The following is a 14,672-nucleotide window of genomic DNA, read 5'->3' on the forward strand; positions in this document are numbered from 1 at the left end:
AAGTCGTACGCCTCTTGCCCCGCCTCCGCCATCTCCTGCTCCGACAACAAAGGACTACATTACCCAGTGATGCCCAGGGTTTTTTGGGGGGGGTTTTTTGACACATATATGCACAGGCGCACAACCTCCCTCGGCTCCTGGCCACTCCTCAGCCCCTCACGTCCCTCTGGAAACCCGTGGACTACAAGTCCCGGTAGGCTTCGGGCACTTAGCTCTGACTGCACGTGCGCACACGGCTGCCCGCCGGAAGGACCGAGTCTGGCTGTGTTTATCTCGTTGGGGAGCTAGCCGTCGGTTGGCGCGCAACGGGTTCTAGACTGCAGGCAGCGCGAGGATCCGCGGCCCCGCCCCGGCCCGGCCTGGCAGGTAGCCCGGGATGGGTTGAAGAACAAGGAAAATTGGAGGGGCTGGGGTCGCCCATACCTGGAGCTGGCGTCGTGGGGGAGGGGCCTGAGAGTGATGAGGTGGGGGTGGGGAGGGAACTAGGGGGATGATGGGAAAGGAGAGTGTTAATGGGGAAAGAAGGACTGGGGGAGGATGGTGAGGAAATGAGTGGGGGGGACCTGGTGGCTGGCAGAGGCACTGAAGGGAATTGGAAGGAAGACCGGGCTATGAGGAGAACGGGGAAGCTGAGGATGATGTAAAAAAAGGAGGGGAGGGTCTGGCATTGTGGGGGAGGGGAGTGTTGGGATGACTGGAAGAAGACAGGGATAGCGTCATAGGCAGGGAGGAATATCCCTGGCCGAAAGGGGTCAGTGAATATTCGCCTTTTTCCCCTTAGTGGAAGAGGGAAAATGGAGGGCTGTCGGGGTGGAGCTTGGTGCGGTGGGAGAAGGAAAAAGAAAACTGCAAGGCTCACAGATCAAGAAGGGCCAGAAATGGGGAGTGGACATTGCAAGAGACCAGGGAGGGGGATAGGTACATGAAGGGTATGCAGGAAGCTTGAGAATGCAGCAATGATCCAGGAGACCCAGAGACAAATGGGGCCCCTGAGACAGTAGGGGCTTATCTCCATGAGTTTGAGTTGTCATTGTGAAGCAGCTAAGAATCTGTCCACTTTTGGATGGAATTGCTTCTCTCTTCCCCTGTGAGTTTTTTACCTTGACATAGCTGAAGGGGGGAGTAGAAGTTATGAGGGAAGACAAAAGACTCACATTCTTAAACTGTTCAACCTCCTATCTGTCCCCACAAGTCCAGATCCAAGATCTTTTGGATTGAGAACAGGAGTAATGAAGTGAGAGTGGTTTCCTGCCGGGGCTATTTCAGGTTTGGCAGGCTGGCTATTTAAAGCATGGGATGGGGGGTTGAGGGAGGTTGAAGGGGGAGGGGGGCTGGCAAGCCAGCTGAAAACCGTGTCTCTTTCTTATGAGGGGCCTCCCTTACTTGCTTTCTCTATGCCTGAGGTTCTGCCAGGTTCTTCGCTCTGCCAGGGCTTCTTGAGCAGGGAGCAGATGATCCACTCAAACCCAGCAGGTGCCTGCCAACGAAGGCAATACCCATTGGAGGAACATTTGTCTGACAGAGCCTTCAAATGTACCCATTATCACTAGGTTGGCAGGTCATGCTTGAGTCTATTTCTTGTCCTGCCCAAGGGCTCCCCCACACCCCGCCCCTTCCTCTCTCTTTTCTAACACACACCCCTACCCCATTCCCCTTTCAGGGATCTAAGTGGGAGAAGAGCTGCTGAAACAGCTTGTTCTTTATTACAATAGCGGGGTTGGAGAAGTAGCAGGAGGGGAAAATTCCTCCTCTCCACCCCCACCCCCTCAGTCCCCAGCAGACACATACCTTTCTGGCTTAAGTTCCTAGTCTTGGCAGTATATCAGGCACAGCTGTTAAAGGAACTCCTCGTGCCTGTGAGGGGCCCTGGATGACCCTGATGACAACAGCTTAGCTTGACGAGAGCTCCCTTTGAGGGGCTTACCATCCGTGGAGCCCCCTGTCCTGGATCATTCCTACCCTATCCACCCTGCCCTGGATGGGGGGACTGTTTCACTCCAAAAGCCAAAAGCTTTTCTCCTTTGAAGCACCCATGCCAGCTTTCAATGGACCAATTGGGGTTGGCTGCACTATTAATAGACCTGAGTATTTTGAGATCCCTTTCCCCACCTTAAAGAGCACAGATTCTTAGAGAGGTGGCAGTAAGCGGAGCAGAGCCAGAGAGACAAGAGAATGCACTGCCCTGGGAAGGGCAGGCGGTGCTTGCAGCTTGTGCCAGGCCAGCGACACGGTGAAGCCTCCATGAGTAAGGAATGACCATGCTGAACCTTTGATCAGCAAATTCTGAGCTGTCAATCAGGTCAGAGCCGCCCCGCCCTTCACTGTGGGAGAACAGGACCAGGGCTAGCTCCCTGACCTCTACCTGAGCTTTGGAAAGGTGGTGTGGGAGGGCCACCAGGGTGACGCTTGGAGGCAAGGGCTGGTCCTGGGCAGAGTCCTGGTGAGCCAGATAAAGACCTTGCCTGAGGAGCCCATGGCCATAACTTGTGTGCAGGTAGCAGAGGCAGCAGGCCGTGCCGGGGGGGCATGTTGCTGTAACCAGTGACCCAGGGGATGTTACGGTGGACAGTGCACCTGGAGGGCGGGCCCCGCAGGGTGAACCATGCTGCAGTGGCTGTTGGGCACCGGGTATACTCCTTCGGGGGTTACTGCTCTGGTGAAGACTATGAAACACTGCGGCAGATTGATGTGCACATTTTCAACGCAGGTAAGCTAATGCTGGGACCATCCCTGGGTACCCATGTCAGGGAGGGGAACGGGCAGCTGAATGAGGTTTGGTGGCAGTCCCCATGGCCAAAGGGGATGGGGGAATGAATGTCTGGTTTGGGAAAAGGTGAACAGCCTGGAAGGAGGTTTCCAAGGCTGAGCAGAACTGTGCCCACAGTGTCCTTGCGTTGGACAAAGCTGCCCCCAGTGAGGCCTGCCATCCGTGGGCAGGCTCCTGTGGTACCCTACATGCGGTATGGACACTCGACCGTCCTCATCGATGACATGGTCTTCCTTTGGGGCGGGCGGAATGACACCGAAGGAGCCTGCAATGTACTTTATGCCTTTGACGTCAGTGAGTATGGATCTCAGAGAGGCTCTGTTCTGCCAAATGATGCCTCCGGGGAATGGGCTGGGAAAGGTGTGGGCTGAGGGCATTCTAGAGTCTAGGAGGGAGTGGTGTCAGAGGTTGCTTACTGACCCAGCCTCTCCTCTCTTTCAGATACTCACAAGTGGTCCACACCGCGAGTGTCAGGAACAGTTCCTGGGGCCCGGGATGGACATTCAGCTTGTGTCCTGGGCAAAACCATGTACATTTTCGGGGGCTACGAGCAGCTGGTATGTCTGGGAGCAAACTAGAGCTTTAGGGTGAGAATAAGAAAAAGGGAAATTAAGGGTGGTGGAATGGGAGGCTTTGGCTTGTTTGCGGGTTTTGACGGGAGAGGCCAAGAGTCAGAGGGTCACCACGGATATCCTCTTTGATTCCTTTCTTCACTTCCTTTCTCTTCCCACTCAGGCGGACTGCTTTTCCAATGACATTCACAAGCTGGATACCAGTACCATGACATGGACCCTTATTTGTACAAAGGTCTGCCTTTTCTTCCTCCCAGGTCCTTACTTTCAATTGAAGAAATCATAGGAGGCTCAGTGAGAGCAGATCCCCTCCTAGCCCCCGTGCTGACTCCCGCTCTTTTATCTCTCTGCTCCTGTCCAGGGCAACCCTGCACGCTGGAGGGACTTTCACTCAGCTACAATGCTGGGCAGTCACATGTATGTCTTTGGGGGCCGTGCCGACCGCTTTGGGCCATTCCATTCCAACAATGAGATTTACTGCAACCGCATCCGTGTCTTTGACACCAGGACTGAGGCCTGGCTGGACTGTCCACCCACTCCAGTGCTGCCTGAGGGCCGCCGGAGCCACTCAGCCTGTGAGTGTCTGTCGGTCTCTGTGGGGGTCCCCTTTCCCACCTGTTGCCCTCACACTCTTCACGTTTCTCTTTCCTTCCAGTTGGTTATAATGGGGAGCTGTACATCTTTGGTGGCTATAATGCAAGGCTGAACCGGCATTTCCATGACCTCTGGAAGTTTAACCCCGGTACAGAGCGCTGCCTTTAAATTTTTTTTTTTTTTAATGTTTACTTATTTTTGAGAGAGAGAGAGAGAGAGAGAGAGAGAGAGACAGAGTGTGAACTGGGGAGGGGCATATAGAGAGGGAGACCCAGAATCCGAAGCAGGCTCCAGGCTCTGAGCTGTCAGCACAGACCCCGACGTGGGGCTAGAACTCACAAACCAAGAGATCATGACCTGAGCTGAAGTCAGATGCTTAACCAACTGAGCCACCCAGGCGCCCCCAGAGCACTGCCTTTAAGGGGAGAACAAGGAGCAATTGGGGACGGGGAAAAAATAATCCTAAGTAGGTGAGGGTGAGCATGGGGGTAGGGAGGATGTCTGGACTGGGCAGGTATTAAACCTCCATATAAACTTCTCTTCAGTGTCCTTTACCTGGAAAAAGATTGAACCGAAGGGGAAGGGGCCATGTCCCCGCCGGCGCCAGTGCTGCTGTATTGTTGGTGACAAGATTGTTCTCTTTGGGGGTACCAGGTTAGGAGGAAAGTGGGAGGGCTTGGGGAAGGGCCCAATCTGACTGCATGGGAGGCATTTGAGGAGGAGGGTCTCATGGGTAGTCTTTCCTCCTTCCTTAATCTCTTTTTTGATCCCTATAGTCCATCTCCTGAGGAAGGCCTGGGAGATGAATTTGACCTCATAGATCATTCTGATTTACACATTTTGGACTTTAGTAAGTACACATATTTCCAGATATGTGTCCCTGTCTTTGGGTGGTGACATTGAGGAGTGGACCCTTTCCTTGGTTCTGAGCGTATCCCTCTCTCTGACTTCTCCTTCAAAGGCCCTAGTCTGAAGACTCTGTGTAAACTGGCCGTGATTCAGTATAACCTGGACCAGTCGTGTTTGCCCCATGACATCAGGTACAGTGAGTGGTTGGAGAGGAGGGATTGGTTGAGAGTGTGTGATCAGATGAACTTGTTTCTCCGTATAGAGGGGACAGAAGTTTTTGTTCTGCTGGAGATGTAATGTACTTGAGAGTGAGAGCAAAGGAGTTACAGGATTATCAGCTGGGTAAATCATATGAAGAAAAAAAAATCCGGTGTTTCAAACCAAGCTCAGAAGCATCACTTCCTGAGACCCGAGCCTGTATGGTTGTTTTTAACATGCTGAGAAAGTTCAATTAAATCTTTGAAGTTAGCTGCAAAGTAAAGACAAGTATAGGAATCTTTGGATCACATTAGTTCCAGAGTTAAGGGAGGTCCTTCCTAGCTACTTCCCTTTGAATTCCATTCTTAGGTCCAAATTAAGCACCAAAAGTTATTTGGTATATACTTGTGTCCTTCAGGGTCATTATGGACACTTCCCTCTCCTGTATCAGTTCAGTTTAACTCTTACTTGCCTGGGGGAGAGGGGTGGTGGTGTTCAGTATTTGGTGACACGAAGTATACAAGGCTGAACTGATGGCTCATGGGCTTGCTCAGGATTGACACATGTGCAAGTATTTCATACCAAGTAGACTGTAGTGAGGGTCTTGGCATAAAGGGGGTACTTGGTAAATCTTTGTAGGATGACAGAATTGTCAAAAAGAAAGGGAGAAAAAAGGGATTTAATTTTAATGTGGTGGGAGGGCTGGGGAAGTCTGTACAAGCCTAGGAGAGGGGAGTCAGGGCCTTTAAAGGGTTGGGAGTGGAGAGTAAAAACAGGCATTCCTGGTTGGATCTGAGCAGAGGGGGAAAGGTAGGGTGGGAAGTTTACTGAGGTGTGTATACAGATGGTTTTTTCCAGGAGTTGGGCATAAGCACACATATATAAACATAGATAGGAAGTCTACATGAGCTGGCAGGTGGATGAGTGGGTGATACCAGATTTGGTGGTGGGTGGGGCCATGATTGTTAACAATCATGTCAAACAGTAAGGCTATAAGAAAGAGGTGGCTGTGGGTGGTTGAGCTTTAGGGTGTTGAAGGGACTGGTGTGTTCATAGCTTTGTTTGAGCAATTCTGGGCTTGAGGGTGGAGGCTCCACTCTTGTGTCCTTTCTGCCTGTCATTGTTGGCCTTCCAGGTGGGAGCTGAATGCCATGACCACCAACAGCAATATCAGTCGCCCCATCGTCTCCTCCCATGGGTAGGAGAAAGTTGCTGCCGCCTCCCTTCCTGAGCCTGCTATTATCTTCACTGCCCTTCCCCATCCCTCACCTGCCTGCCCCTTTGGTCCCTGGACTCGGTATACCTCTGCGTGGAGTTGTTGGACTAGAGGTGTTTCCTGTGCTGTGAACTCAGTGGGGAGCTGTAGGGGGGAGGGCTAGTTCCCTACCCCCCTTGGGCCGAGGGCCCCTTCCCCTTGGTGCTCTGTCCCATACACCTCCTTCCAACTGCTCCTGGGCCTCTGCTCTGCCCCAGGCCAGCCAGGCTCTGTTGGGAAGTGAAGGGAATGGGGATTAGGGAGAAGCAAGCAGTGCCTGAGCCTCAGGAGCTTCCCCCACCCTTGTTTCCACCCCCTCCCCCTGCTTGAGTCAAGAGCATTGATTGGGAGCTGAGAGGAGTTGCAACTGTTGCCATGAAACCCTCATTCTCCCTGACCTGGGGAGGCGAGGACCAGCAGATAATCCCACCCTTTCCTGAGCTGTTGCTGTTCCCTGACGCTCCCAGCCAGCTCAGATTTTATAAAAATGGATTAAAAATCTCCAAACGTGTGATCTGTTTTTGTGGAATACGATGGGGGTGGATGGCAGAAGCTTGCGAAAGGACAGGGTGCTTCTCTGCCAGGTTCTGGCGTCTCTGCCAAGAGCAAAAGGAAACCAAATACCACCAAGGCCTGGCCCTGGCTTTTCTAGAGCGCGGGGTCCAGCGCCATGTGACCAAAAGGTGGCGACGGCATACCGAGTGCGTGCATCCCGCCGGAGTGTCCTGGCCACCACCGACTTGCGCAGACGCGTCTCTCGGAGAAGCCGGAAGAGGCGGGGCGGGAGGCAGGAGGGCGGAAGTGGCGCCATTCGCTCCCGGCGCGTCCCACAAGCCAATGCCGAGAGGGAGTTCTCGTATCGCGGCGGCCCTCGGGTCTCCCCGCAGGGCCAGTAGAGGCGAGGAGGATGGCGAGGGCGTGGGGCCCGGGGTCCTGCGGAAGGGTGAGGGCCTCGTGCCGGGCCGAGGGGCAGCGCGGGGCGGGGGGAAGGGTAGGTGGCGGCGCAGTGACCGTGAAACTGCCTAGTTCTCTGTAAGAGGCCATCGCGGGGAGCGCCGCCGACGAAATGGGACAGTGGGGTGTGAGGAGGCGCTTCCTGGGTTAGGACAGCCTGGGCAGTTTCTGAAAGGGAGGATGAGAGTTTTGCGCAGAGAGAAAACGGGTGTGTAAAAGTACAGTCTGGGGAGGCATTGGTTGCTGGGGGTTAGTAGGTCAGGATTGAACACATTTCGCAAATCTTCGTTGAGCATCTATCGTGTGCGGGCTGTTAGATGCTGTAGATACAGTAGTGAATAGAAGCCGTCAAAAACTCCTGTTCTGGGGTGACTGGCTGGCTCAGTCAGTAGAGCATGTGACTCTTGATCTGGGAGGTGTGGGTTCAAGCTCACATTGGGTGTATAGATAAGTTAAACATAAAATCTTAAAAATCGTGTTCTCATGGAACTTATCTTTCAGAAAGGATGACTAAAAAAAAGTAAATTAATACAGTAAAAGGTAAAGCAGAGGAATGTGTATTTTTAAGGGTGAATTTTGATATGTGAATTATACCTCAGTTTTCCAAAAAGATTATAATGGCTATGGAGAGAAAGCAAGGGAGGGGTTGCAATTTTAGGTAGTTACAGAAGGCCTCACTGAGTAGGTGACATTTGAGCAACCGTTTGAAGGAGGTGAGGAAACAGTAAATACATCTGGATAAAGATTCCAAGCAGAGGCACCATCGAATGCAAAGGAACTGAGGCAGGATCATAGATCTTCTTGCTCAGTAAGTGCTAGACTCGTTGAAAGGAGTGGGAAAGAGATTATAGGACTCAAGATTAGAGACCAGGGGTGAGGTCACATGGGGGGTTTCAAACCACTATAAGGCCTGTAGCTTTTACTCTGATCAAGATGAAGCTATTAGGGAGTTTTGAGTTCTGAAGTGATGTGATCTGAAGCATATGTGTATGGAAAAGGGGTAGGAATGATGAGATCAGCTTTGCATTTTAGATGCCCCTGTCCAGCCTGTCCAGCATAACTTTGGGAGGAGATGGAGGTTGGAAGACCAGTTAGGAGGCTAGAGCACTGGCTGAGGTGAGGGGTGCTGAGAGTATGAAGGAGAGCACTGGCAGTGGTAACTGAGCAAGGAAGACATGCCCTGTGGGGAAGACCGTGAAGGCAGGATTCAAAAGAAAATGAAAAAGAATGGACTGTGGCTTGGCCTACCCCCAACTGTACATTTGTATACCTTCCTTAGCAGGTGGTGGGAATGGTTGGGAAGTTAGGTGTCAGTGTAGCACTCTTGCAACCTGCGCTGCCTAAAGCCTGTCGTGATTGGCCTGATGGGGATATTGGAAAGGGTCAGTTACTTAAGGAATGAGGGTGGGATGATGTCTCTGCTGGGAGATGCTGTGCTGAGTTGTGTCCCCACCCCTCCTTCCACAGACACATCTGACATGTCATTTGAAGAGCTGTTGGAATTGCAGAACAAAGTGGGGACTAAGACATACAAACAGTTGGTAGCTGGAAACAATACTAAGAAGCCAAGTTCTAGACCACCTGTCCAAAATGCATGTGTTGCAGATAAGCACAGGTGAGGAGCAAGGCCTGCCCCAGGAATTTGAGAATACCTGGGACTTTGAGTGGGTGTCTGCATTCCTAGATGGGAGGCCTTTGATCAAGACTAGAGAGCCAGGGAGGGCGCCTGGGTGGCCCTTTCAGTTAAGGGGCCGACTTTGGCTCAGGTCATGATCTTGCAGTTTGTGAGTTCAAGCCCCACGTCAGGCTCTGTGCTGACAGGTTGGAACCTGGAGCCTGCTTCAGATTCTGTGTCTCCCTCTCTCTCTGCCCAACTCCCACTGGCACTCTGTCTCTCTCAAAAATAAACGTTAAAAACCAAACAACAACAAAAAAACAACACTGGAGAGCCAGGGCATCTGGCTGGCTCAGCCAGTGGAGTGTGCACCTTTTTTTTTTTTTTTTTTTTTAATGTTTTTATTTTTGAGAGAGAGAGACTGAGCACTCACAATTGGGGGAAGGGCAGAGAGAGAGAGAGAGGGACGGAGGATCCCAGGCAGGCTCCAGGCTGACAGCGGAGAGCCCAATGTGGGGCTGAGACTCATGAACCGTGAGATCATGACCTGAGCTGAAGTCAGACATTCAACTGACTGAGCCACCCAGGTGCCCCTCTTGATCTTGGGGTTGTGAGTTTCAGCCCCACGTTGGGTATAAAGATTACTTAAAAATAAAATCTTAAAAAAAAACAAAAAAGGGGGCACCTGGGTGGCTCAGTCGGTTGGGCGGCCAACTTCGGCTCAGGTCACGATCTCGCGGTCCGTGTGTTCGAGCCCCGCGTCAGGCTCTGGGCTGATGGCTCAGAGCCTGGAGCCTGCTTCCAATTCTGTGTCTCCTTCTCTCTCTGACCCTCCCCTGTTCATGCTCTGTCTCTCTCTGTCTCAAAAATAAATAAAACGTTAAAAAAAAAAATTAAAAAAAAAAAAACAAAAAAGGACTGGAGACCCTGGACATGTCTTTTAATTTCTCCGTAGGCCTCTGGAAATGTCAGCCAAGGTTCGGGTGCCATTTTTGCGTCAAGTTGTTCCAATCAGTAAGAAGGTGAGGAGGAAGCAGGAAGGGCTGTCTCAGTGAGAGGAGATTGAACAGTTCATTTATAGTCTCTCTGTTCTTTCCAAAGGTAGCCCGGGACCCCCGCTTTGACGATCTGTCAGGGGAATATAATCCTGAGGTGTTTGACCAGACGTATCAATTCCTGAATGACATCCGAGCTAAAGAGAAAGAGGTTTGGAACATTAGACCAGCTCATGGGGATTCCAGGGGTGGGAAACTCGGGTACAGGTTATTGAGTTGGGCAGAGGGGAACAGGGAACATAGTGGTGGGCAGATTTATTTTTCCTTAATTGATTTAACTCTTCCCAAATGTGCTTCTATTCAAATCCTGGCTCATTAGTTTACCAGCCGTGTGACCATTGGCAGGTTCCTTAACTTCTCACTTTTCTAATCATAAAGAGATAATAAAATAATTCATATTTCTTAGTGTTACTGCATTAACAAACGTGAACCTCTTAGTATAATGCTTGGCACAACATTTTGGTTGACGTTTGCAGACTGCTAACCGTCATATTCATTTTATAATGTGGAGCTTGTGAAAAAGCAGTTGAAGAAGCACCGTTCAGGGCAGGAGCACGAGAAACTGCAGCAGCTGCTCCAGAGAATGGTGAGTGGGTCAGAATCGCAGGTGGGCGGGGAGAACAGTTCAGGGCACGCGGGAGGTGGTTCACAGTCCCTCCTACTCACCCATCCACCCACCTCGTCTTTGCTTCTCAGGAGCAGCAAGAACTGGCACAGCAGGAACGCAAGCGGCAGCAGGAGCTGCGCCTGGCCCTGAAGCAGGAGAGGCGGGCTCGGGCCCAGCAGGGCCATCGGCCATACTTCCTGAAGAAATGTAAGTGGGGCACAGCTGTCACAGGCTGGTTACAGGGACAGGCTTGGGTGGCCATAGAGGCAGCATGCTGTGTTGGGGGTCCGTGAGCTCCCTAACGAAGTCATGAAGGCTGGATCCCATGGGAAGTTGGAGGAAAATAGAAATGGTAGGGAGGAGTTAATTTGTAACTATTCTTGTATCCCCAATTATAGATTATGGGCAAGGAGTGTTGCTTTTATCTCTCCCGCCTCCCCTACATATGCTGGGCCAGGCACATAGAAGGAGCTCATAGTTGGTTTAATGGAGAAAGCAGGGAATGGTAGAAAAAAATCTGCTTGCTGCACACACCAGTGAACTCCAACCAAGTCATGTATCCCAGCATCGAGGTTGAGAAGTACAGACCTGGGGAAAGGAAAAGAGGAGTGCCTCCTCCCTTGCTTACCTGCTTTCTTTCTCTTTGTTCTCTAGCTGAGCAGCGCCAGTTGGTCCTAGCTGAGAAGTTCAAGGAGTTGAAACGCAGTAAGAAGTTAGAGAGCTTCTTGAGTCGAAAGAGGCGCCGAAATGCAGGCAAAGACCGGAGACATCTCCCTTTGAACAAAGAGTAATGAGGAACGGTTCTCAGCTCTGCCACTGCCCCAGTGAGAAACGGATCTATGGGGACAGACTTGGGCTTGGCCTCTTCTAGTTGTTTTTCATGAAAGGGCAAAGATCATAGCTGCCCTTGAGCTAGATTGGCTCAAAGATGACCAGAGGGCTCTTGGACAAGAAGAGCAGCCCAGCCTTCTGTCCTGGCACACTTTCTCTGCTTGGATCTGGTTCATCATGTCCTCATGTTCTCCCATCCTTGCTTTAAACCAGTGATCGTGGTGTAGAAGAAAAAGGGCCAGTGAGTGAGTGAGTGATCTTGAGGCTAGTGAAGGCTGTAAAGTCTGTTGATAGCTCCTAGTGCTGGGACTTTATGTAAGAGCCAAATTGTAAACATTCCTGTTATTCTTTTTATTATTCTTTTTTGGTGGGTTTTTCGAGTGGCCTAAAACTACTGTTTCAGTGGGCCATCTGTGGGGGCTGGCAGCAAACTTAAGGCTCCCATAAAGTGGGAAATCAGACCAGAGACCCCTCCTACTTAAACCTCAAAGAAGACAAGATCATTGAAAGGGTAAACCACTCTCACAGCTCACCTATGTAGTTTTGGTTTTGGATACAGAGGGAGAGAGGAGGTGAGGACAGAAAGTTTCCCCAGTAATGTAGAAGCACAGCTGGTTGTCGGTACTGTTTGGGTCTACAGTTCCTACTCCCATGTGGACTAGAGAATCCTCAAGCTAATTAATGATTCAGTTTGAAGTGGTCTCAGGTTGGTAGTGCTTCCAGGCACCTGGCAGAAGCAAAAGTAATCTTCACTTGGAGGGTTGTACTTGAAACTCAAGCCTCAAGGAGTTCCTTTAGATAAAATTTGAAGGAATGTGAGCTTTCAGTGAAAATATGAAGCACACAAGGAAAGAAATCACCATGAGCAAGAGTCATCGGGGACAATAGAAAACAGACTCAGACCAGCAAAGACAGATGTTAGAAATATAAAATACAAAACAAAATATCTTGCTTATATTTAAAGAGAAACTATGACTAAAGAAAAGAATATCTAAAAGGACCAAACTGGTTTGATAAAAAGTAGAGCTTTTAAAAATGAACAATGTACTATTTGAAGTTAGAAACTTTAAGGTTGGGGTGCCTGGCTTGCTCAGTTGGTGGAGTATGTGACCCTTGGTCTTGGTCTTGGGGTTGTGAATTTGAGCCCCACGTTGGGTGTAGAGATTACTTAAAAATCTTTCAAAAAAAAAAAAGAAAGAAAGAAAGAAAGAAACTTTATGGGGCACCTGGGTGACTCGGTTAAGCATCTGACTCTTGACTTCGGCTCAGGTCATGATCTCATGGTTTGTGGAATGGAGCCCCATGTTGGACTCTATGCTGACAGTGCGGAGCCTACTTGGGATTCTCTCTCTCTCTCTCTCTCTCTCTCTCTCTCTCTCTCTCTCTTTCTCATGGTTCGTGGGATTGAGCCCCACTTTGGACTCTATGCTGACAGTGCGGAGCCTGCTTAGGATTCTCTCTCTCTCTCTCTCTCTCTCTCTCTCTCTCTCATGAGCGTGCACTGTCCCTATCTTGCTGTCTCTCAAAATAAATAAACATTTAAAAAAGAAAGAAACTTTATGGTTAAGCAACAGATTAGACACATCTAAAAGGAGAATGAACCGGAAGTAGATTTGAAGTTACAAAGATGGAACACAGGGATACAGAGAAATGGAAACTGAGGAAAGGATTAAAATACATAGGAAGAACAAAACATGGAAGATAGATTAAGAAGGTATAATACATGTAATCTGAAATCCAGAGAAGAGAATATTTTAAAGAGGCTGAGAATTTTCTAGAATTGAAATTTATAAGCAGTAAGATTCAGAAAGCCCTATTAATTCCAAGCAGGAAACAAATTGATGGCTGGCTCAGTCAGTAGAGCATGCAACTCTTGATCTTGCCCCACCTTGGGCATAGTTTTTTGTTTTTTGTGTTTTTTTTTTTTAATGTGATAAATCATGAAATTACTATGTTTTAAAGACTAACATCTAAAAAACAGTCATAAGGAAAAGGAAGAGAGGTAGAATTAGAAGCTAGGATATCTAATGCTTTATGCTTCTGGAATGGAGGAGTAGATGTAATTCTGATGACTGAACTATGAAATGAGCATAAAGTGTTTGTCCCCCAAGTGATTGTAAGCTGAGGGCTGAAGCTACCAGGATATTTTATCTTGCCCAGAGGGATCCAGTGCTCCAGGGTCTCTGATGCCACATAGATCAATCCTAAGAACAGATTCTGACAGATAAAAGAAAAAGACTATTGAACTATTGGGCTCAAAAAACACTAAGAAGGTAATAGAAAAGCTCAAAAAAAAAAAAAAAATCTGGTTGGCAGCTAAGTCTGAGCAGTTAAAAAAGCACTCTAAATGCTATCTTGGAACGAGAGTGTTGTGAAGATGCCCCTGTTGCCACCAGTGGTATTCCACTTTCCTTCTTGTTTTGCTCTAGATTCAGAAATTCCTGGCAGAGGCATTTGATTAGCTAAACCTTGGTTATATGGCTGCAAGGGGAATGCTGGGAAAGCAAGTATCTGGTCTTTTATATGGTGAGGGGTGGGCTTTATCTTCAACTTCAATTTGTGTGAGGTTTCCAAGCATAAGAAGGGGGTTTAGGGGTGCCTGGGGGGGCTCACTTGGTTAAGTGTCTGACTTTGGCTCAAGTTACAATCTCGTGGTTCATGAGTTCCAGCCCCGCAACATTGGGCTCTCTGCTGTCCTTGCAGAGCCTGCTTCAGATCTTCTGTCTCCCCACTCTCTCTGTGCCCCTCCCCTGCTCACTCTCTCTCTCTCAAAAATAAATATTAAAAAAAAAAAAAAGAGGGGGGTTCAGATGAAGGGTAGTCAAGAACATACCTGCATGTCCATCACAAGGCTGTATTGGCCCCACCACGCCTTCAGCCTGCTACTCTTCCCCTTCATCAAGGGCCCACAGGAGACATTGGAGAGCTCTGAGCTTCAGCGATGGGTTAGTCGGTCTACTTGCTTTTTGATTTTTATTGGGAATATATTGAGTTGAGATATAATTGATATTACACACTTGACTTCCTCCACCCATTTAACTTGTACAATGTGATGGTTTTTAGTATATTCGGAGTTGTGTAACCATCCCAATTTTGTAACATTTTTGACACCCCAAAAAGAAACCCCATATCCTCTAGCAGACACTCCCCCATTTCTTCCCAGTCTCCCCAGCTCTAGGCAGCCACTAAACCACTTTCTGGCTCTAGATTTGCCTGTTTTGGAGCATTTCACGTAAGTGGAATTAATATGTGATCCTTTATGTGCAAACCAGCTATCTGGGATAAAGAAATAGAGGCTATGAGAATGGTCTCACAAAAGGGTCAGGGTAGCAAACTTCTGTCCCAAGTCACGCAGGAAGTGTGTGCCTTGTAGGG

General features: G+C 49.4%; 1 protein-coding gene across 8 annotated transcripts; it reads left to right on the forward strand.

Moving 5' to 3' along the window:
• Positions 1–215: 215 nt before the first annotated feature.
• KLHDC3 (kelch domain containing 3) lies at positions 216–12,337 on the forward strand. Of its 8 annotated transcripts, XM_030315552.2 has the most exons (15): positions 523–1,266; positions 2,117–2,707; positions 2,885–3,061; positions 3,209–3,324; positions 3,503–3,574; positions 3,701–3,914; positions 3,995–4,081; positions 4,479–4,587; positions 4,710–4,783; positions 8,657–8,804; positions 9,760–9,826; positions 9,906–10,010; positions 10,371–10,445; positions 10,556–10,673; positions 11,121–12,337. In XM_030315552.2, the coding sequence occupies exons 2-15, from the start codon at positions 2,554–2,556 to the stop codon at positions 11,255–11,257; spliced, it is 1,653 nt and encodes a 550-aa protein (XP_030171412.1). In that variant the 5' UTR covers positions 523–1,266; positions 2,117–2,553; the 3' UTR covers positions 11,258–12,337. The 8 variants fall into 8 exon arrangements, with proteins under 8 accessions (XP_032449055.1, XP_030171411.1, XP_030171408.1 ...); XM_032593164.1 differs by lacking the exons at positions 8,657–8,804; positions 9,760–9,826; positions 9,906–10,010; ... (1 more) ...; positions 10,556–10,673; positions 11,121–12,337 and adding exons at positions 216–366; positions 4,895–4,973; positions 6,116–6,746 and having other exon boundaries at positions 1,193–1,266; positions 2,495–2,707; XM_030315551.1 differs by lacking the exons at positions 8,657–8,804; positions 9,760–9,826; positions 9,906–10,010; ... (1 more) ...; positions 10,556–10,673; positions 11,121–12,337 and adding exons at positions 232–366; positions 4,895–4,973; positions 6,116–6,746 and having other exon boundaries at positions 1,193–1,234; positions 2,495–2,707.
• The last annotated feature ends 2,335 nt before the right edge of the window (positions 12,338–14,672 follow it).

This window comes from Lynx canadensis, chromosome B2 (genome assembly GCF_007474595.2).
Source record: "Lynx canadensis isolate LIC74 chromosome B2, mLynCan4.pri.v2, whole genome shotgun sequence".
Taxonomy (NCBI): Eukaryota; Metazoa; Chordata; class Mammalia; order Carnivora; family Felidae; genus Lynx; species Lynx canadensis.

Bases quoted from the DNA above. Each gene is read 5' to 3' on its own strand.
- KLHDC3 (XM_030315552.2), top strand. From the start codon at position 2,554: ATGTTACGGTGGACAGTGCACCTGGAGGGCGGGCCCCGCAGGGTGAAC. The intron at 3,915-3,994 runs GTGAGTGTCTGT...CTTTCCTTCCAG, and splicing joins CCGCCGGAGCCACTCAGCCT to TTGGTTATAATGGGGAGCTG. The intron at 8,805-9,759 runs GTGAGGAGCAAG...ATTTCTCCGTAG, and splicing joins TGTGTTGCAGATAAGCACAG to GCCTCTGGAAATGTCAGCCA.